Source organism: Polychytrium aggregatum, assembly GCF_025602895.1.
Source record: "Polychytrium aggregatum strain JEL109 chromosome Unknown BJ171scaffold_35, whole genome shotgun sequence".
NCBI lineage: Eukaryota > Fungi > Chytridiomycota > Chytridiomycetes > Polychytriales > Polychytrium > Polychytrium aggregatum.
This window is the reverse complement of record NW_026516237.1, coordinates 39,180-59,218: the sequence shown is the minus strand read 5'-3', so window position 1 is coordinate 59,218 and position 20,039 is coordinate 39,180. Positions and strand designations below refer to the sequence as shown.

The 20,039-nt window shown below is 56.5% G+C and overlaps 6 protein-coding genes across 6 annotated transcripts; 4 read left to right on the top strand and 2 right to left on the bottom strand.

Moving 5' to 3' along the window:
* Positions 1 to 1,638: 1,638 nt before the first annotated feature.
* On the bottom strand, positions 1,639 to 6,972 carry BJ171DRAFT_569980 (uncharacterized protein; the record flags this gene model as incomplete). The annotated part of the gene is made up of 15 exons (XM_053113599.1): positions 1,639 to 1,884; positions 2,109 to 2,273; positions 2,395 to 2,531; positions 2,630 to 2,739; positions 2,860 to 3,069; positions 3,198 to 3,289; positions 3,393 to 3,574; positions 3,799 to 4,012; positions 4,113 to 4,541; positions 4,688 to 5,035; positions 5,148 to 5,288; positions 5,397 to 5,554; positions 5,651 to 5,870; positions 5,980 to 6,063; positions 6,232 to 6,972. 15 exons carry the CDS (start codon positions 6,970 to 6,972, stop codon positions 1,801 to 1,803), a joined length of 3,315 nt encoding a protein of 1,104 aa, XP_052964001.1. The 3' UTR covers positions 1,639 to 1,800.
* Positions 6,973 to 7,211: 239 nt separating this feature from the next.
* BJ171DRAFT_601281 (mitochondrial 39-S ribosomal protein L47 (MRP-L47)-domain-containing protein) lies at positions 7,212 to 8,422 on the top strand. Its single transcript, XM_053115079.1, has 3 exons — positions 7,212 to 7,551; positions 7,839 to 7,996; positions 8,078 to 8,422. The coding sequence occupies exons 1-3, from the start codon at positions 7,335 to 7,337 to the stop codon at positions 8,342 to 8,344; spliced, it is 642 nt and encodes a 213-aa protein (XP_052964000.1). The 5' UTR covers positions 7,212 to 7,334; the 3' UTR covers positions 8,345 to 8,422.
* A 222-nt stretch (positions 8,423 to 8,644) lies between these two features.
* Positions 8,645 to 13,545, top strand: BJ171DRAFT_515945 (Metalloenzyme, LuxS/M16 peptidase-like protein). The gene is made up of 9 exons (XM_053111990.1): positions 8,645 to 9,069; positions 9,187 to 9,272; positions 9,408 to 9,458; positions 9,560 to 9,592; positions 9,715 to 10,063; positions 10,194 to 12,350; positions 12,500 to 12,825; positions 12,964 to 13,079; positions 13,160 to 13,545. Exons 1-9 carry the CDS (start codon positions 8,736 to 8,738, stop codon positions 13,335 to 13,337), a joined length of 3,630 nt encoding a protein of 1,209 aa, XP_052963999.1. The 5' UTR covers positions 8,645 to 8,735; the 3' UTR covers positions 13,338 to 13,545.
* A 51-nt stretch (positions 13,546 to 13,596) lies between these two features.
* Positions 13,597 to 16,059, top strand: BJ171DRAFT_601279 (uncharacterized protein). Its single transcript, XM_053115078.1, has 7 exons — positions 13,597 to 13,796; positions 13,954 to 14,061; positions 14,187 to 14,260; positions 14,391 to 14,626; positions 14,728 to 15,120; positions 15,285 to 15,756; positions 15,855 to 16,059. The coding sequence occupies exons 1-7, from the start codon at positions 13,665 to 13,667 to the stop codon at positions 15,955 to 15,957; spliced, it is 1,518 nt and encodes a 505-aa protein (XP_052963998.1). The 5' UTR covers positions 13,597 to 13,664; the 3' UTR covers positions 15,958 to 16,059.
* Positions 16,060 to 16,488: 429 nt separating this feature from the next.
* On the top strand, positions 16,489 to 17,599 carry BJ171DRAFT_584570 (uncharacterized protein; the record flags this gene model as incomplete). The annotated part of the gene is made up of 3 exons (XM_053114309.1): positions 16,489 to 17,069; positions 17,185 to 17,288; positions 17,400 to 17,599. 3 exons carry the CDS (start codon positions 16,489 to 16,491, stop codon positions 17,597 to 17,599), a joined length of 885 nt encoding a protein of 294 aa, XP_052963997.1.
* Positions 17,600 to 18,092: 493 nt separating this feature from the next.
* BJ171DRAFT_444847 (uncharacterized protein) lies at positions 18,093 to 19,157 on the bottom strand (the record flags this gene model as incomplete). Its single annotated transcript, XM_053108154.1, has 1 exon — positions 18,093 to 19,157. A coding segment is annotated over exon 1 (1,008 nt), but the record flags the coding sequence as incomplete, so codon positions are not given.
* Positions 19,158 to 20,039: the final 882 nt, after the last annotated feature.

Genomic DNA, 20,039 nt, shown 5'->3' with positions numbered 1-20,039 from the left:
GATCGTGCCGGTGCTCAGGTGGTTGGGAGAGGACTTGTTGGACTGACCGACTGAGCGAGATTCGTTCGTGCCCCCAGGAACAGGGTTGCTCGGCCCATGAAGCAGGATCGTGCCTGCAGACGTGCTCGCGGACGAAGTCTCTGAGAAATCGAGCCTGGGTAAAATGTCTGTGGAGGGCTCCATGATGTGCACATGCGGAATGAACACGCTCTCGGCTTTGCTGCTCGCGGCGCTGAACTTGGGCGACGTCGTGGAAACAGAGTAGATGAGGTGATCGACCCCTCCTGTTTCGATGTGGCTATCGGACTTGTCGCGCCGGCCAACCCGCTCCTTTGGTGTCTTGGAGAGCTTGTGGTCGCTCAGGGACTCCTTCTCCTGCACCTCCTTGATGTCCATCGAGCGGACTCCCACCACGGGCTGGAAAATGGACGATCGTCTCTGCGGCCGGAACGCCGAGGAGTTGAGCGACACAGACGAATGGTCAAAGCTTGCCCGTCGGTCGACAGGGGCGATACGCGCGGTGCTCGAGGTGTTTTCAGGCTCCCTGCTCTGGAGAAAGGTTGGGATGGAGTCGCCAACGAGGCTTGCGCGTCTGCGGTTGAAGCCGATACGGGCATAAATGGTCTCATCCCGCGGCGGAGCCGAGGTGGTCTCCGAGGGTGCCGTCGACGGTGTGGAGTGAGGTGGGCTATAGCCTTCCTCATCGTCCTCCTCGTCTGGCGGCTCTGTCCCGAGATGCTCGGTCCCAATCGACTCGCCAAAGCTGTAGGAGTTGGGTTCTTCTTGGTCCATTTATCGTGTGTCGTGAGCCCTTGGAAAGTCAAGGCCCAGGATGTTCTTCGTGTTGAATGCGAGTGCGGGGAGTACGCTTGGCAAATATGCCGTGCTTCGAGGCAGAGAGATCGTCGAATGGTCAAGCGGCGATTCTCCGGGACGGGTGTTGACCGCCCGCAACCGGCTCTGTGCAGTCGGTGTGTTGGCAGAGGAACACATACTGATCGCTCGTTGATCTGATTGGGCTCTATGGCGGCCAAGCATGTTGCTATGGGAAGCGTCTGTCGTGAGAACTTGGGCGGGAGCGCACTGCCGAGGCTCGAGCAACGCCGATCGGCTGGCACGCCCAGGGCCTATCCACCCGCTCGAATGCATCTGGCATTGAATGCTGCGGCCGGGAACGACTTTGTCGGAGAGCAAACAAGCTGTCTGGAGGAATGGTCGATGAGCATTGGGTCTCTTGGTTTGGTGGAATGCTCAAAGTGTTGGGCGAGTCTGCGCGGACTCGATACACACTCCCCCCCCCGTTCTTCGGCGATGCATTCCCAAATGCAACTACAATGTTGGTCTTATTGAACATGCCGTTTAGCTGTGTATTTAGGGCCATACACTTTATTCAGAAAAAACGGGACACCACAGCCGTTTCCATGAACAGGTAGTATGTGCTGTGCTTGCGTCAAGCAAAGCCACAAGAAATAAAACCGATCACTTTGGCAGCCTCCGAGTGAAGACCGCCGGTCGCTCTCCGATCTCCACAATCGACCTGCATACTGTGATCATGTTGCGCGCCGCATTGACGTCGCGATTCCACACTGTCCGGCGAATGGTCATGGCCAGCGCGCGATAACATTGGGTAACAAAATATTCGATGAATGGTCAAAAACCCGGGTGTCCCGTTTTTTATTGGATTGCCTGTAAAACAGCGACTGCTGAGGACTCGGAACGGAACGGGATACTCTGTTCTGAGCCTGTGTACGAGAATACATCGTGGTGCAATCAATCAGTGTAATTCGAGCCAATCTCTTGCTACTGAAGCAACTTGACCGTGGCCTCGGATATGAGCCTCGTGATCCCTGCGACCGATAGCTGGAGTGGACTACTGCACTCGTTCTAGATCATATTGGTCGTCAGCGTTAGCCTAGACAGGTAAGCGAGCACAGGGGAGGTCGTATTCCGATGTCCCAGTGGTGCCATCCAACCATCCCTGCCCGGAACTGTGCTCTTGACCTAATGTTTCTCTACCGAACGGCACCGACACCGGCACCGACACCAGATATAAGCGAATATATGGCGTGGCGTATACGATGCGGCTCCTCGCATCGCTGCAGACGCACCTCGACGAGCTTGACCACGGCCTCGAGCTTCTGCAGGCGCTCCTCCTGTCTGGACAGCTCTGCGGTGCGTGCATCTAGTGTTTTGCACAAATACTGGTACTTGCTCTCCTTGAGTTCTTGGTAGCGCCGTACTTGCTTTTGGTGCAAGAGGGTCAAGTTGGTGAACTGCATCGCGGCGTCGGTCGTCGCAGCGACAGCGAGCACAATGAGTCAGTCTGATATCTGGAAGCAACGGTGGCACTCGTCGAGATAGACACTGGCTCGGACCCGGTGGCTGCGTACTCACCAACTGCTTATCCTGGAAGCATTGCTCGACTTCTTGCAGCAGCCGCGACTCCTTTTGCTCCAGAGCGACACACTCCTGCTGAACGTCTTGTATGTCGCTGGTGATGCGCTGATGCGACTGGAGAAGCGATTCAATATCTATCGCCAGAGCAGGAGCAACGAGTGAGCCGCCATAGCAGCAGGCACAACAGTGTGTCGACTGACGAGCATGCGACATCCAGACCTCCCGCTCTCACCTCGGTCGCATTCCTTGACGTCGTTCATTGTCTGGCGTGTCTTTTTGGTGAGATCCGCGATGGCCTTTTGTAACGACATCTGACCGCCGCCCTTTCCCTTGGTCTTTGTTCTGTGAGTCCAAGGTCGATTAATCAACAGAACATGAGTCGTTGATTGCCCGACGATTTCGGCAAATCGTTGGCGAAGACCAAGCGCTCACACATCTCCAGCAGCGCTGAAATTAGCGTACCGGGAGGCGATGGTCTCTCGTCGAAACACGCTCTTTTCCATCTCAGCAATCATCTTCTCCTGCAGCTTGAGCATGCTGGCGTAGCGAAGCTTCATGCGATGGATCTCGATTCCCATCTCCTTGATCTCGGTCGCGCCGATGTTCGGGTCCAGCGCCGCCTTGGTTTCCTTTGCGAGCTGAATCTTTTTTTCCCAGAGCATCATTTGTCGTCTACGGGTCAAGTACGGAGGTGAGTATCGGGTCGAGTATCCAGGCGAGTAGCCTCGAAATGTGATAGTGCACCCATCAGCAAGCTCTCGGATCGACTGGTGCGGTTTCTTATGACATAGTCCACTCACTCGGCCTCAACAAGCCCCTGGAGCGCCTTGTCGCGCTCAACAACCAAGTCGTCGGCCTTCTTTTCGAGACGGATCGACTCTAGTTCCGCTTCCTGGGAAGACAAACACAGCAATCAAGTCAGTTATTCAGTCTTGATTCGGCAGGGTGATGAATCCGTGCTCATGCTCCGGTGATGAAGATGCTGCAAGGCGTACGAGCGAACCTGCCTTGAGATTAGCCCGAAACTCCTGCTCTAGATCCAGGGTGCTCTCCTCCAGAAGGGACTGAATGTGTGCCTGCTTGGAGAGCAGGATGTTGACTTTGACCTGCTCGTTTTGCAGGTGCCCAATATTTCTCTTGTGCTCGCGAATGGCCTTCTCCTCGGTCTCGAATTGATCTAAGAGGCAATCAAACTGTCAGTGGGCAGCGAGCAAACCATGGCTGTCGGTCTCAAAGTCAGAAGTGGAGCAAGGCCCCATCATGCCAGCGCCACTGGACTGCTCGCACTGGCTTGATTTGGCCACTCGCAGCTATGACGACGCTCGCAGCGATATCCCTCCGCCTCCCTAACAGCAACGCATCGCTTGCAGGAGATGTTGCTACTTGCTTGTGGCAACTTACTATTGACAACCATCTTCTTTCGGGAGAGCACCGTCATCTTCATTTTCAGATCCTGGGTCTCGTCAATCAGCTCGGCGCTCTGCTTGCTCATGGAGACAAGTTCGTTTTGTGCTCGCAGCCAGTACTGCTGCAGCATTGTGCACTCTTTCTCCTTGGCCGCCACGAGTTTGGTGACATTGTGGATGGTGGCTTCAAGCGGGCCGACAGACTCGTCCTAGATGTCAGCCACACAGGAACCATGCATCTGGCGTGAGTCTACTCGGCGGAGTTTGTCGATTCGTCACCCGTGGAACTTCCCATGGACACCCAGTTACCTGGTTCCGTGCCATAAGCTGGTCAAACTTCTTGTTGAGAAGATCCATCTCCGACTGCTTCTTCCCGAGCTCGTCGTTGCGACGGCGGATCTCGACCTCGTACTTTTCGATCAGGTTGTTTTTGTCGGCCATCTCGCCGTCGATTCGGACGACTTGGTCCTTCATGGTTGCGATGCGGCTGCTCACGCTGAGTGTATCAAGGCGAATGTTGGAGGTTTCGTTCTGGGTTGCAGCTATCTGGGCTTCCTTCTCGTGGATAATGGCCCGCAGCTTCGACCCGTCCTTGCGCGCCCCTGAAGCGCCCTTTTCGATTGAGATTTGGTTCTGCAGACTCTCGGCAATTTCAGACTCGATCTTCTGTGTCGCTGCGATTGTTTGCTGTGTCAACTTTTGGATGGCGCCGACTTCCAGCTGCAACGCTTGTCGCTCCTATGTAAAGGATAGCCAGGCAAGGTGGCGCGGATGGGTCAGACTGGCTGTGTTGATGTTCAAATAGACGAGCCCTGCCAATCTTTTGATCGGAGGCGAGCCACGGCTGGCTAGTGGACAGAGCGCATCCTGTCGTGACGACAAACCTGCATGACTTGAGCCAGTTCTTGCTCGGTTTGGCCAAGACTTTTTGTGTAAACCATGTATGTGTCCTTGAGCTTTTCTTTGTTTTCTCCCACTATGCCGATCTGCTTCTTGAGGAAGTTGACTTCTCCTTCGAGCTTCGCCAGCAGCATCGTGACCGTTTCGCTTTCTTCCTGGGCCCGCCTGAGGCTGAGTTTGAACCCATTGATCTCGCCGACCATGCTCTGGATCTGGTCCTTGCTTGTCTGGATTCCCTGCTCGATCTGCTGCAACACATCCTGTCGTCGCTGTAGACCGATCAGCGATGACTTCCATTGATGGATGAGCTGGCGCTTCTCGAACTGAATGGCCTATATGGAGCAACAGAGTAAGGGTGTCAAAGCCGTGGCTCAAGGAGCATGCCCGTGCCATTGTGCCAAAGCGCTCTCTCGGTTCGCTTGGTTGATCCAGAGCACACCTCACCTCCATCTCGGTCGAGGCCTCCTGCAAGGTCTCGATGGCAGCGTGGGTTTCCTTCTGCTGGGCAAGGTACTGGTTGTCATACAACACTCGCTTCTCCTGGAGCTTGCGCAGTTGATCGGTGAGATGATCGATAAAGTAATCCTGAAGATGAAATGGCGACGAGACGGTCAGATGTGAATGATGGCTGTTGCATTAGTTGCCGACTTGAGAGGCTGGCGATTGCGGTGAGACAGATATATGGGGCCACACCTGGCGTTTCTTTTCAATCTCCTGGTTTGTGATGTCCTCCTCGGCTTTGAGAGTTGTACGTTTTGCGACGAGGATCTTGGAACGGAGCTCCTCGTTATACAAATCAACCTGCTGGAGCGTGCGCGATATCTTTTCGAGCTCGTGCTTGTGCTGTTCCACTGGGAGGGGTGAGAATCGAAAGCATCAAGCTGGTCGGGTCAGTGGAGCGGGCACCGGCAATATAAGCTCTGCTCAAGCACGCATCAGAGACTCACGGCTGCGTTGGTGCTGGAGATACTTGTCCTTCTCCTCCTTGTGCTGTGCGCTGGTGTGTTTGAGGTGGCGCTCGGCCTCTTCACGGTAACTTCGAATCACATCAAAGTTGTCCTCGGCGCTCTCCAGCACAGCCTGGAGGCGGGCGAGCTGCTGCTGGACGGCATAGAGCTCGACGCCGATCTCTTCGCGGCGCTTGGTTGCCTTTCGAACAGACTCTTCCTGGGACGATAGGGCGCTCTGGGTTGGTATATTGCCTTTGGTAGCTGCAGAAGCTGCATCTGCGCCAGACCATCGCCGTAGCTGGTGGTCAGACAAGGGATATGCCCACCTTATCCTTCAGCTCCATCTCGACCTTGAGCAATTGCTGTGTCAGCTGTTTCTCGAGGGCATCTTGGACTCGTCTCATGAGCGGCTACGATTTGAGAGTTGCGCATGGAAAAGAGACCAAAGATCATGTGTATGCATGCCAAGTTAGCTTGCGGAAGGGGCGACAGAGAGGACGACAAGGATGTGGGGCCTCAGGGGCCAGTTTCAAGGCGAGGTGGCATTGTGGCAATTCACAACGAGCGATAGCACCCACATTGTCCGGATCGAGTATCATGGAGTCCTCGTCCTCGTCCTCGTCTTCGTCGTCGTCGTCCTGGCGGGTCATGGTGGACTTGCCAATATTGACACGTATTGCCGGAACCATGAGCTCGTTCTCGGTCTCATCCTCGTCATCCTCATCTTCAGCAGCAGCGTTGCCGATGGCGCCATCAGCGTCAACACCATCATCCTGGCCATCAGGGTCGAAGGAACTGTCTGGGCCGCTCTGGTTCCCGAACTTGGCGAGGATGTTCGCGGGCGAGTCGACGGTATACTGCGGCAGATTGATGCCGGTGGCAAGCAGATCGGTGGCAGTCGGGAGCCCCAGTGCGCCAACGTCCTGAACAGCCTCGAGAACGGGAAGGGGCGGAAGCTCCGGCAGATTCTTGAATGCGTCGAGGTCCAGCTCGTCCTCGTCGACTCTGGCGACGCTATCGGCGGGCTGTGTTGGTGCATTGGCGGAAAGCGGCGCGTTTCCGTCATCTGCGACACGCGATGTGCCGGTGCCGAAGGGCACAGGAACCGAATTGCCGACTGTCGGGTCGACGCTCGGTCCTGGGTCATCCGCGTTTGGGATCGAAGACGGGTCGCGAGCAGGATCTTGGGCATCACTCTCTGGCGGCTGGAAGGTGTGATCGTGGCTCGGGTCAGTATCAGAGTTCTGTGGTGGCGGGTCGCTGTCGTGGACGGCATTCCCTTCGAGGAGGTCCTGGTCTGGATGATCTTGCGAGCTCATGTGCTAGGGGATGCTAGTGGGATGCTAGTGGGATACTGGTGAGGTGCTGGTGGGATGCTGGTGGGATGTTGGTGGGATGCTGGTGGGATGCTGGTGGGATGCTGGTGGATCAGGGTCGATGGTCGGCCCAAAAGTACTCGCGGGTCGTGGGAACGCCTGGCGGTTCGATCCGCGCGCCCTAACCCTTGCCCATCAGCCGTTTTTTTTGCGCTTTTGACTTTGCGCGGAGCTCACGGGCATGTCGTGTTCAGCAGCGCAGAGGGCCACAGCGACACCGATCTTGCCGCCATCGCAACCGCCGATCTCGCCGCAGCCATCACCGCAACCGCAGCTGCATCCGCCGAAGCGCATCAACATCAAAAATGGCCACACGAATGTTCTCCCTGAGGCAGCTGTCGGCCCTGAACACAGCACGCTCGCTGGCCCTTGGCTCGGTCCGGCACTCGTCATTCGGCCCTGGCTCTTCACATTCGCTTCTGCGATCGTCTCAGCCAACGCTCTCTGGACTGCGGCGTGGACTCGACGAGTTCTTTGACTCGCCCAATGGATGGAGCTGGGACAACTCCAAGTTTCCGACAGGTAATGCCATTGCCGGAATTGGGTACATCGCTCGATCGGGATTGCTGGCGAGCCTGTTGCGGGATGGTGTCGGTCTGCTCGGCTGATCTGGATCCTGGGGCAAACGAGAATTGAGTACCCTGCGCAGCGACCAACGCAGCATGGCGAGTGTCAGCAATCACGATGCTCCGGCCGCGTGCTGCTGCCGATGAGGATAGCATGTCCGTGTCATTTTGAGCTCATGGCTCTCGATCACGGTCCGAGACAACGGGGGCTTACCATGCTCAACCGATGTCCTCCGTATCTAGGCCGCTCGTGGACATCGGACGAATTGCGCGCAAAGTCGTTCGAAGACCTCCACCAGCTCTGGTGGTTGTGTGCCAAGGAGCAAAACAAGCTGCATTCCCAGCAAGAAGAGTGTCGACGTTTCCGCCTCGTTGATCCCAGCAAAGATCGCCTGAAGGAGGTGAGGCGACTGCACTTCCTGCACAGCACTCTGCTCGCGATGGCACAGTGCTCTTGCTGACCCACGGATGCTCCAATCCAGGTCAAGCGAACGATGGCCCGCATCAAGCAGGTACTCTGGGAGCGCAAGCAGACCTGGGAGCAGGCCAAGCATATTCTGCAGTACGAGCTGGCGGCGGACGAGCTGAGGAAGGAGGGCAAGTCCGAGCTCGAGATCAACAAAGCCCTGGAGAGAAGCTACCCGTCGATTGCGCCTTTTGGCTCGGACGAAGCCTATGCCGAGAAACTGGCATCAGAGTCCCGCGGCCGAAAGCGGCGCGGAAACAAGACATCGTGGTTCATTGTGTGATCTGGATGGTACGGCCCTGGGGCGCATGAATACAACATGGTTGCCGTCGCTGCGACGGCCTGTTCTGTTGCTGCGCGATTCCTCCGTGTGCGTTTTGCCTTGGCGGTTGATGGGTGTGGGCTCGGTCGGCGAGCGGTCCAGCGAAATGGTCCAGCGAAATGGTCCAGCGAAATGGTCCAGCGAAATGGTTCAGCGAAATGGTGCTGGAACGACTGGTTGTGGCACAGGGTCTTTTTTTGCTGTGCCCTTCCGACCAAGCCTGCTTGCTCGAAATCGCCCCAACACGCTGCCTGCTCTTCTCTGTCGGCCATCTCCCGGCGTCCATCTACCACACCGCCATTAGCGCTTCGGGCAGCAGTGGATCGCCATCACCATCACCATCCCCATCGCCATGGCTGCTCAGCACTCGTTCTCGCTGGCCTCGCAGGTCCCTTGGGAGCTGCCTCTGACCAAGACCACCGTCGAGGAGTTCAAGCACAGCCGCTCTGACTTTCGCATCGTCGTCGTCAAAGTGCCAGGCCCGCTGGTTTCGACCACCATCGTCGTGCCGACACTCTCGCAGGACAACAAAGGCCTGCCCCACACACTCGAGCATCTGGTCTTTTGCGGCTCAAAGCACTTTGAGAATCGGGGCTATCTGGACTACTTGGCCACCCGCTGCCTCTCGACCGGCACCAACGCCTACACAACCGAGGATCACACTGGCTACACCATCACCACCGCCGGTAAGCCGGAGATGCACTTTTCAGAGCGCAGACCGTGCTGCTCGATCTCTGAGGATGCTCGTGCTGACACGTATCGCTGTTCGTTCCCGCTGTCGATGATCGCTTGACCTGGGACAGGTGCTGAGGGGATGCTCGAGATCATCCCGGTGTTCCTGGACCATGTTCTGCATCCGACGCTGAGGCCGGCTCAGTTTATGACAGAGGTGGGGCGCCAGATCACTATAGATCACTTTGTCGTCTCGAAAGGCTGCCGCTCGGATCCTATTGGCTTCGCTGGCTTGGCCCTAACAGATCCGCTTTGATGGGCATGCAATCGCGCCATCCGGTTTGCCAAGCAGGTGTATCATCTTGATGGCGATGCCAAGCATCAAGGCGTCGTTTACTGCGAGGTGAGTCTTTCCACCACACACAGCAGCCCGGATCATAGGTGTTGGATGCATGGTGCCGTTGTAGCTGCGAATACTGAGGAGCCGCCTTGGATTTCCGATAGATGGCAAGCCGCGAAAACACGGAATTCGATCTGGTTGGTTTGCCTATGCATGCTGCCGTTGCGAGCGAGCACATATGGTCCATTCGTCTGCGCTGCTTGAGGCCTCTGTCTCATGCTCCTTGGCTCTCTGCGTGCGTCACTGTCGATCAATCCAGCTTGATCTGAACATGCGGCAGCTGCTCTACAGCAGCGACTCGACATATGCCTTCGAGTGCGGCGGCAAGACTGTCGACATTGTCAAGCTCACCAACGAAGAAATCATTGCGTATCACAAGCAATTCTACCATCTCGATAGCCTGACGATGGTCGTGTGCGGGCAGATCGAGGCCGAGCAGATCTTTGCAAAGCTGAACGAGATACCGAGCATTCTATCTTCGAGCGCTGAGAGGCGACCTGCCGAGGGCCTTGTGACAAGCCCCTTTAGACTGAAGACCGAAGTCACTGAGACGAGTAGGCGGGTTCCCTTCCCGTCAAGCGACGACGAAGTCGGCACGATTGGATACGGTGGGTTTCCTGAACCGCAGATGCATTCCGTACACATGGTGACTGCAATGCAAGCATCCGCAGTGCACACAGCCCGTCACCGTTGAGCTACACGCTGCATGCCCTGACACACTTTCACACATTTAATCAGGCTGGCGTGGTCCCCAGTCCAGCGACCTGAAGACCTGTGTATCTCTCGAAGTCATCTTCCGGTATTTGCAAGACACCTCGGCCTCTCCTTTCTACCAGGAGTTTGTCGAACGCGCCGTGCCATTTGCATCGGAGGTCGACTTTGAGCTCAAGAGCTACCTCGAGTCAGCCTTCATGCTCTATTTCAGCGGCGTCCCACACCCTTCGAACAATGCCCTCGACAGCAGAGCCTCCCACCGCCAACTGCCCAACTCTGCTACCCATGGACATGACGCCGACGACGACGATGGTGATGACGCCGACGAGGATGATGATGACGAGGAGGATGATGATGATGACGAGGATGATGAGGATGGCGATGACGAGGATGATGATGAAGAAGAAACCATGGTCGGTGCGCACAGTGCCCAAGGTCATGATGGAGACGATCAAGACGGCCATCACTCGGCTCCTCAGAATCTATTTGAGGCCGATGTATTCCGACAGATGGTCACTGGTGTTCTGCGCGATTTTGTCAGCAACATTGATGACAGAGTCCTTACTCGTATCCGCCAGGCTGCCTCACGCCACCTGCGCAAAGTCTATGAACTGCTCGAGGACGATCCCCACGATGCGGCTGCCTCATGGCTGCTGCCCGACATCCTGCGATGCCACTTTTCCCGGACCCAAGGGGGTTGTGACGACCAGGCGCCGCCGCTGCCGTTTGGCACGCGCTCGGGCATTTTCGCCATCCTCAAGGAGCTGATGGATGAGCCAGCAGACTACTGGGCGACACTCATCCAGAAATGGTGTCTGGACGCACCGATGGTCGAGATCATGATGATCCCTGATGCCGGTCTCGCCAAGGAGCTTGAAGAACGGGCAGTTCGAGAACGCGCCGAAAGGACCGACGCCCTTGGCGATGCCGGTCTGGGCAAGCTGCGAGCGGCGCTTCAAGTGGCGCTGAAGGAGAACGAGGTCAACATTCCTCCCGCCGTCCTCGGCAAGATGCCGGCCGTGCCCGATGTATCCAAATGCCCCCAGCTCAAGATCGAGACGGTCGTGCAGGACTTGGTCGATCGCAACCGCCCCTTCAATGCCGTTCACGTCGTTCGGACCGAAACTGTGTTTGTGCACATGCGGCTTGGTCTAAACACCACGATGGTCCCCCCGGCCGATCGCCCCTTCCTGGTGCTGCTCCAGGAGCTGCTCTTCCAGACGGCTCTGGGTGTGCCCAGTCCCAACGGCATCGAGCGCACCAGCTACCAAGATGTGGTTCAGCACTCGTCCGAGCTCTTTGTCGACCACGAAGCTGCCGTTGGATTCGGAAACAACATTTGGAGCACCTCGTGGCTCAGCGAGGTCTTCATGCTCTCCGGCAACGCAGAGCAGCATCGCTTTAGCGAGATGATGGAGTTTTTCTGCAAGGTCTTGCTGTTTTCTCAGTTTGAGGAGGAGCGGATCCTGACCGTGGCCAAGAATCTGTCAAGCGAAATTGCCGAAATCAAGCGCAACGGCTCGTCGATGCTGACGGCCATCCAAACTCGACTTGCGTTCGCTAATGTCCTACCTGTGGACGAGGTTGGATCGGCGGGCCCCGACAATCCATTGTGCAACGACATTGCCATCAGCATTTTCAAGCAGGAAGCCTTTCTGAAGCAGGTGATCAAGCTGATCAAGGATAACCAGGGGCAGGCCGTCGCCGATGGACTGGATCGCGTGCGACAGATCTTGGTCCAGTCGTCCGATCCGGCATCGCTGGGCTCCGGTCCTTCGATCGTCGGCGGGTTCGTTCAGATTGCAGTTCCGACAGACTTGCCCGACAGCGAAGCTGGAGTTCTGACCAACCGATTCCTCGAGATATGGGACCGGCTCCATGCCACCTTTATGGACGCAAGAGAGCCTGCGCCATCTGGCTCGCCCAAGGGAATCAAGCGCGCCCGAATCGGCTCGCTCTCCGAGACCCAAAGCAATGCGGGCCCGGACATTGCTGCTGCGGCCAACTCGGCAGTACGCCGCCCATTCCCGTTCCCGAGAGTCGCCTACAGCCGAAGCCAACTCGACTCCAGGTTCGGCCAGGGCGTCGTCACGCCGATATCGGGCCTGGCCACGTTTTTCTTGGAGCAAGTTGTCCCATGTGACATCCTGTCGCCGCATCCGCACCCGGATTACTACGCAGGTATGTTGCGCAAGTGACCTCGGCAGCAAACAGGGACGCCAAAGAGTGGACCGAGACCAAGTGCGGCCCTGGGCCGCTGTTGAGGACACGGCGTTGCCGGTTCGTTGCCGGTTCGTTGGCTGCAGGTTAACTGTACCTCGGATCCACAGTGACGCTCCTGGCCGAGCTTCTCTCTCGGGCTGAGGGCCCGCTCTATCTGGCGATACGGGGACAGGGCTATGCTTACGGCGCCTCCGTCAATGTGTATCTTTGGACTGGCATGCTCTCCTTTGAGCTTTACGACGCCTCTGAGCCGCACCGGGGCTTGCTGGCGTTCTACGACATTCTTGAGCAGCTGGCGACTGAGAGCGGATTCGACAGCCTCTGCAGCGAGTTCAACCTGCAAACGGCACGGGCCTCGGCAGCATACAAGGCGTGTGCATCGCGATCGACTGCATCGGGGCTGATTGTGGGAACATTGCGGAGCATGCTTCGGGTAAGTGGCCAGACCTGCTGCTGTGGTGTTGCAGCCGATGTCGCTGGTGGAAGAGTACGCCGCAGGCAAGACTTGCGCAAGCGCTGACAGCATGCCATACGCCATATATCCTTTATCCTATATCATATGAAATCGCAGGGCTTTACCAGCATTCAAGAAGAGGATGCTCATCGCAAGCAACTGTACTTGGTGACGCGAAGCGATCTGAAGCGGGTCTATGTCCAGTATTTCCGGCGGTTCCTGGACGAGCGAGAGTGAGTTGCTGTCAGATACCGGCTGCTGGTTGGTGGCGAGACCACCCATGGTTGCTGACTCTGCCATTCTTTTCTTCCAGGCGCCTCACTGTGATAACTAGCCCTCCAGGACAGGCGACGAGCGATTTGATCGAGTCGTTTGCCCGAGCGCCCACTGCTAAAGAGATGCCGATACTGTCGGAGCTGGGCAGCCCCAAGGACGACAGCAAGTATACGCTCGAGCTGCGTGAGACACAAGTCCAAGAGTTGCAGATCTGAGAGGATGGCCGAGTGATGCTGGACGCCGGAGCGAGGACCTCGCTGGCAATGACACCAATACAGAATGCTTGCGCCAAAGTACTGGACAGTCGGGCTATGGCTATGGTAATGGCAATGACAATGGCAATGGCTATGGCTATGGCTATGGAAATGGCTCCGTTCATTCCGCTGCTTGCTGGGCCGCCGGGTTCGGGTGGGGCAGTCTGGGTGGCCGGCGACGCAGCCAGCGCATTTGAGCGCCTTTGATCGCCTGCCTGGACTTGAAACCCCATCGCTCTGACCCGCTTGGCGACCCGCAACGCTGCCGTCGTTGATCCCGCTTCGACAATGTCCTCTCTCGAATCGTGGGCCGTCGATCGTCTGTCGATATTTCTTGGGCTTTCGAGCCAAGAACTCGGGCAGTTCATTCCGCATCTCCTGTCGCTCGACACCCCCGCCGCTGCGACAGATTACCTGCAGGTATAGCGGGCCGATCGCGATGCCATTTATGCAGACAACTTTGTAATTTGCAACGAGCCTCAGCCGCCCCTTCTTTCTGGGCGCCGCTCGGGAGCAGAGCTGTGAGGCTCGGGGCATGCGCTGATCCTGCTCGGTCTCGGTCACGACTGTATCTCAGGGGCTCCTTGGCGACTCGGCGGAGGTGCAGGATTTCATACAAGAGTTTCAGTCTCGTCGATTCCCCAGCCGACAGCCGTCACGAAAAGAAGCCGGGAACAGAACAAAGGTGAATAGCAGTGTCAGAGAAGCCCTCATCGGCATCGTCAGGCGATTTGCAGAATATGGCCCAAGGTTTGCGCAGATCCTGACTCTTTCCGTTCGATCTCTCTGGCTTGTGGACGTTTGAAGCAGCATCCACAGGGCGCAAGTGGCAAACCACAGCTCGGAGGAGCCGGTTTGTCTAATGAACGATCCAGAGCAGAAAGGTCGACTTGCAATCCTGCTGCAGTCCCGGCACCGTCTTGGCTGCTCCGGTGCATAGATTTCGATGCAGCTTCGAATGTGACTGATCTCGCATCCTTTTGGGATCTCGACACGGCATTTTCATACGAGCAGCCCACGACTCGCCAAGCAACTCCAGCCTCCGGTATCGTCGCCATCGCCGTCTCAGTCTCCAGTCCCGGCTCCCAAGGTATTGAGGATTTCGTCTGAAAAGTCAACCCCGGCACAGACGCCGAAGAAGATCCGGAACAAGAAAGCCACACCAGCTCTGACAGTCGAGGAAATCGAGTTCAACGTGAAGGTCGGCAACGCCATCGGGTTGAACGGGCGGCTCTATTGCGAATGCGAAGGTTTGGAATCACTCAATTCCGGCATCCACACTCGGTGACCTTTCAGTGCGGCTTCTGAAAATGCTTGAGACTCGTTCACTAATTGTGCATCCGACTGGCAGCTGCAAAGCATGGACTCTTGACCAACTGTCTGTGCTGTGGCAAGATCGTATGCAAACTGGAAGGTGAAGGCCCATGTCCCAGCTGCGGCACTCTGGTCGAGTCGCGAGAGCAGCAGCTCGCCATGTTGCAGCAGCGGAAGCAGAAGAAGAGCGAGAGCGGGCCCAAGAAAACGCCTGCCGGGAAAGATGTCTTTGCCGGCGCTCGCTATGCACAAAAGTCGGGCTCACAGCCGCCATCTGCTGCGTCGGTTGTCGGCGGCGGGCTCGGCGACAAGTTCCAGTTCCCAGAACTCCAGAGCGAAAAGGCTCGCCAACAGCTCGAGCAGGCGGAGAGACACAAAGAAACACTGCTGAGCTACCAGCGCGACGGTGCTCGGCGCACCAAGGTTCATGGTATGGCCATCTACAGCGGATCGGAGAGGGGTCTGTGTTTGGCTTGTGGCTGGGGCCGATCCGTTGCTGGCGACTCTGACTTCCACAATAGGTCGACATTGCAGGCATATTAATGCTCGCGTTCCTGCATCTCGCTGTGCTGACTTGCGTTGTTTCCTGACCAGATGTCGCGGGTGACTTTGACTATGAGCGCAAGGCAGCCGATAAGTGGTCGAGTGCCGAGGAGCGAGCACTGGCCCTCAAGAAAGCGTACGAACTGCGACAGCGAGAGGAAGATCGCAAGCGCAACCGCATTATATCGATCGATCTGGTCAACAAGACTGTTCATCATCAAGATTTGGATGCCAACACTGCCGGAGCCCTCAATGAAGAACTGGAAGATGAGCCTCGGCCACGCACGACCGACTCTGCATTGCCGGCCAGCTCGCTTTCTCGGAACCCGTTCCGGTCATTCGAACGGCCGATATATTTGGAGACTGTCCCCGATACCAATGAACAAGCTCATTCTCGAGAGGGCAAGATGGTGTCAAGGTCGGATCCGGAACCCAAGGCAGGGGTAGCTGTGACAAAGGGCCTTCAATCGAGTCAAAGAGCTGGTGCCGCTCTGGCAAAGCAACCAAAAGTAGCGACAAAGCGGTATGTCTGTGTCTACTGTCAGCATCACGTTGGATCAGAGGGCTTCTGGGATCAATGGCGGCTAATGCTTGTCGTTGATATGGACTTTCGTTCGACAGTCCTCAGCTCAATCGAATCCAACACGACTATGATGGCGGATGGAGTGCCGACATGCTGAATGAAGTTTCACACGGCCTCAGCGAAGAACCCGCATGTGGATAGAGACAGGAGCGACAAGATCCCGGCAACCCGGACAGCACATGCCATGGTGATGTTCGAGATAGATTGACACCCAGCGAGGTGTGAATGAACTTATTTCACCGATTGTCGTGGTTGTGCCGACCGACGGGTGATGGCAGTGATGGAGAAGGACAGCTTCGTTGCGCAGCGCTGTGGATCATGCGATGCCGCAAGCATGGATACGAGGGAATTGGAGCGACGGGGCTGTTCCGACAAACGGGGAGTCGAACGTGAGCCGCACACAAGAGGGTGACGGCGACACAGGATCGAGACCAGGTGCGACATTGGTGCAACGTGCTGTGGTACATCGAATTCTGGCCAATCGCATCACGCGGCCTGCCACAGCACAGCCACATCCCCCCTGCCTTTCGCCACTCCGTTCCGTTTCCTCCTCGCCACCACTCCTCTTCCTGCCAAGTTGCATATCGCCAGCCGAATCGCCTCATGTCGAAACAGCCAAGAGCAATATTCGTGGCTCGTCTCCTCTGCTTTGTGGCCGCGACGGGCTACTCAATGGCCTTGCCCGTCACCCACGGACTCGAGAAGCGGTTTACTAGCTCAGGCTACTCAACGCCGCTCGTTGCTATTCCGGCATTGCTTGCCTTGGTCGTTGCTTCTATCATAGTGGCGCTCGCCCGCTGTTACAGAGCCTCAAATCAAAACGCATCTTCCGGCTTGACTGGCTCCTCCGTCACAGGAGGCGATATCCTGAACGAATCCAGCAGCATTGCCAGAGAGTTTCAGCGCACCAAGCCGCCGCCCACAAACGAGCTCCCGACACCCGCCCAGCGAGCCCAGATCGAGCAGGAGAGCATCATCGACTCGTACAAGTTTGTTCCATCCGCCAGCTACGGAGGCGTCGCCACCGACGGCAATCTCGTCGTCCGGTTTACGACGCAAGCTCTCACCCGCTCGTGTCTCAGCAAGCATCCGCTGATTCCACCTCCGGGCCAGCCGCTGTGCTATTTCGAGGCAGAGATTGTCTCCCCGCAAACCCTCTTGGACAGCGTCCAGGTTTCGATCGGTCTTGCAACCAATCCGTATCCGCCCATGAGACATGTCGGCGTGGACAAGTTCTCGGTCGGGCTCACAAGGTAAGCGATTGACCAAGGCGATTGCACTCACCCCGCTTCGAGGATCGCCCGTTGTCTGGCCCCCGCATGCCACATTGCCGCTGCTCTGACCGCTCGCTGCAATCCGATACCGCAGGAATGGCCAAGCATTGATCGATGGTGTTGCTGTTGGAGGCGACTTGGGCAGCTACACCCTCAACTCGGTGGTCGGCTGCGGATACTATCCAGAGTCTGGCCAAGGTGAGTGCGAGCAAATGGGTTGGCAGCAAGCGATGTGGAATCATAGTGACTCTGGTGTGTTGAACCCTGCTTGTCGATGCTGCGCTGCTGACGCAAAGACGCCTGCAACAGTCTTTTTCACGCTCAATGGCCAGTTGATTGCCCAATATTCCTGCCACAAGCGGGCTTACCATGCGGCTGTGTCGGCCAGCTCCCAGTGCAGAATCCGAGTCAATCTCGGGCTTGATGAGTTCCTCTACAGCCACAGCGCCGGTTTGCAACGAACGGATACTGAGGAACTGCCAAGTTACGAGGTGGCCGTGTCCTCGTAGCAGCCCAGAGCGCATCGGCCGACTCGCTCAGCGAGCGCCGAGTCTTACTGGATATCCACTGCCTACTATTGAAATACGTTTCCTCTACAATTGCTCTACTATTCGTCTATGATCGCTTTTCGGTGCCCCGTCCTCTCATCCTCTATGCATATTCCTCGCTGAACCTCCTGGTGTGCCAACGTGCTTTTGTAATCATATTTCGAGTGAACGATGTGATCCCAAGTTGCGTTCTGTGCCTGTCTCAGTGTCGATCAGGCATGCGCATCATCAGATTGGGTGCCGAGAGCCGTGTGGCGAAAGTGATCTGGATCGTGCAAGTATATTCAGCCAAACATGGTTCAGATCGAGAGCTGAGTATCAAGAAACCGTGCCGGTGCTTCGCTATCGGTAGATACAAATCGTCATTGATGGGACAGCACCGAGTAGAATCGGTAAAATGGGTCGAGTGTGTGAATTAGGGCCAGTTGCCATGCAATCTGAAGTTGTCGATGGCGTCTTGGAAGCCTTGATCTGCAGACTTGCGATACCAGAAGTTCGCTGTATCGAGGTTCTTGGTAATGCCCCTGCCGCGCTCGTAACAATAGCCAAGGGCAGCTTGCCCGTACCGATTGCCTTGCTCGGCCGACTTGCGGAACCACTCGACCGCCATGGTGCGGTCTTTGGGGACCCCGATTCCATTGAAGGTGAAGTAGCCCACCATGTACTCTCCGTAGGAATTGCCTTGATCGGCAGCCTTGCGGAACCACTTGAATGCGGCCTGATGGTTTCTCGATACTCTCCAGCTGCGCCAGTACAATCGTCCTATCCAGAGCTGGCTGTCGTTGTGCCCATCGCTCGCGAGATTTTCAAAGATGCCGATGGTCTTCTCTTGCTGCTCACGAGAGCCCAGTCCACTGACCAAACACACGGCCATAAGATGTCTGCAGAGCCAGTCACGATCTGATCCCAGTTGGCACAGCTCAAACAGCTTGCGGGGTGCAGGTGGACTGGAGTTGATCCACGGCTCAGCATACACGACGGTCAAGATATTTTGCTCCCCGAGTGGGAAATCTTCCGATTGGTTATCTCGGATGATCTTGACACCCTTCTGTTTGTCGAGCTGGGTGCCCCGGCCGAGGTAGTGCATCCACCCGAGCATGTGCGTGGCGATGGGCTTGATGACTGGGTCGGTGGATTGGGTGCTGACTTCATGCCAGTAGTTGAAGGCAGTTTCATCGCTCTGCTCGACATCATGGCCAATGAGCGAGAACCATCCTCGGAGGAACACGATATGGAGTCGACCGTCTTCGTTGGCTTGATCTGCTGCCTTGGAATACCACTCGATCGCGGTGGTGAAGCTCTGATCGACACCTTCACCACTCTCGTAGCATCGACCGAGGGCGACTTGAGCCTGAGAGATCCCACGGTCGGCGATAGTACGATATATCTCGACAGCCTTGGTGTGGTCTTGATCGACACCAAGCCCGTTTCGATAACATCCAGCCAGGTGGAACTTTGCCATAGGATGGCTTGTGTTGGTTGCCTTCTCCAGAAAGCGGAAGATTTGCTGGACGACGCTTTGCCTCTTGGATCGTTCCATGTAGGGTTGCCCTTCAACCTCGATTTGAAGGATCCTTGCCAGGAAATATGATGCGGCAGCATTGCCATGCTCTGCCTGAGCAACGAGCCAGGATCGGTCTGCTGTGAACGGATCTTCGCAATGCAGCGAGATGGCAATCTGATCGCTCGGTGTGAGGCCGATTCGCATCTGCCCGTCTGGATTGCACAGTCCTACAATCTGGCACCAACGGTGGAAGCGAGGCACCTTGGAGCTCAGGAGGGGTCGGGCTCGTTTGCATACTCTGAGCAGGATCTTGATGGTGTTGTGGTCGAGGGCAAGCTGGAAACCGTCGTTGCAACATATGATGGTGAAGGTGTCAGGGTCGTGGTCGTCTATGGCCAATCGAGCCATGTTGGCTGAATGATGCAACAGACTAGGATGTGAGGAGAGTGCAGTGATGATGTCCAGGCGATGAGATGAGGCGAGATGGGTGGAATGGAATGAGAGTGGCACAGTCACGAAACCAGGATCGCATTGGATCCATGGATCGAGTGCCAGTCAACCAATGCTTGTCACCCGCATTCCCACACATCCAGCATCTGTCATTACCACCGGCGTTGGATATCGATTGGTTGGCAGCAGCTCACTCACCCAGACCTGCAACGCCGTCCTCCATCGACAACTGTCATGATGATCACCATCAGGGCCCACAGATCCAATGCCGAGACAGAGATGGGATTGGCAATCGAGAAAACGACACAGAGGAGATACACAGATCGTCCGATGTGCCCAACTGGACTCAGCTGGTCTGGACGTGGTGAGTAGTGAGCGAGCGGTGAGTAGTGAGCGAGTGGTGAGTGGTTGTCGATGGACGACATCATTGCCTTGATGTGCAACCAC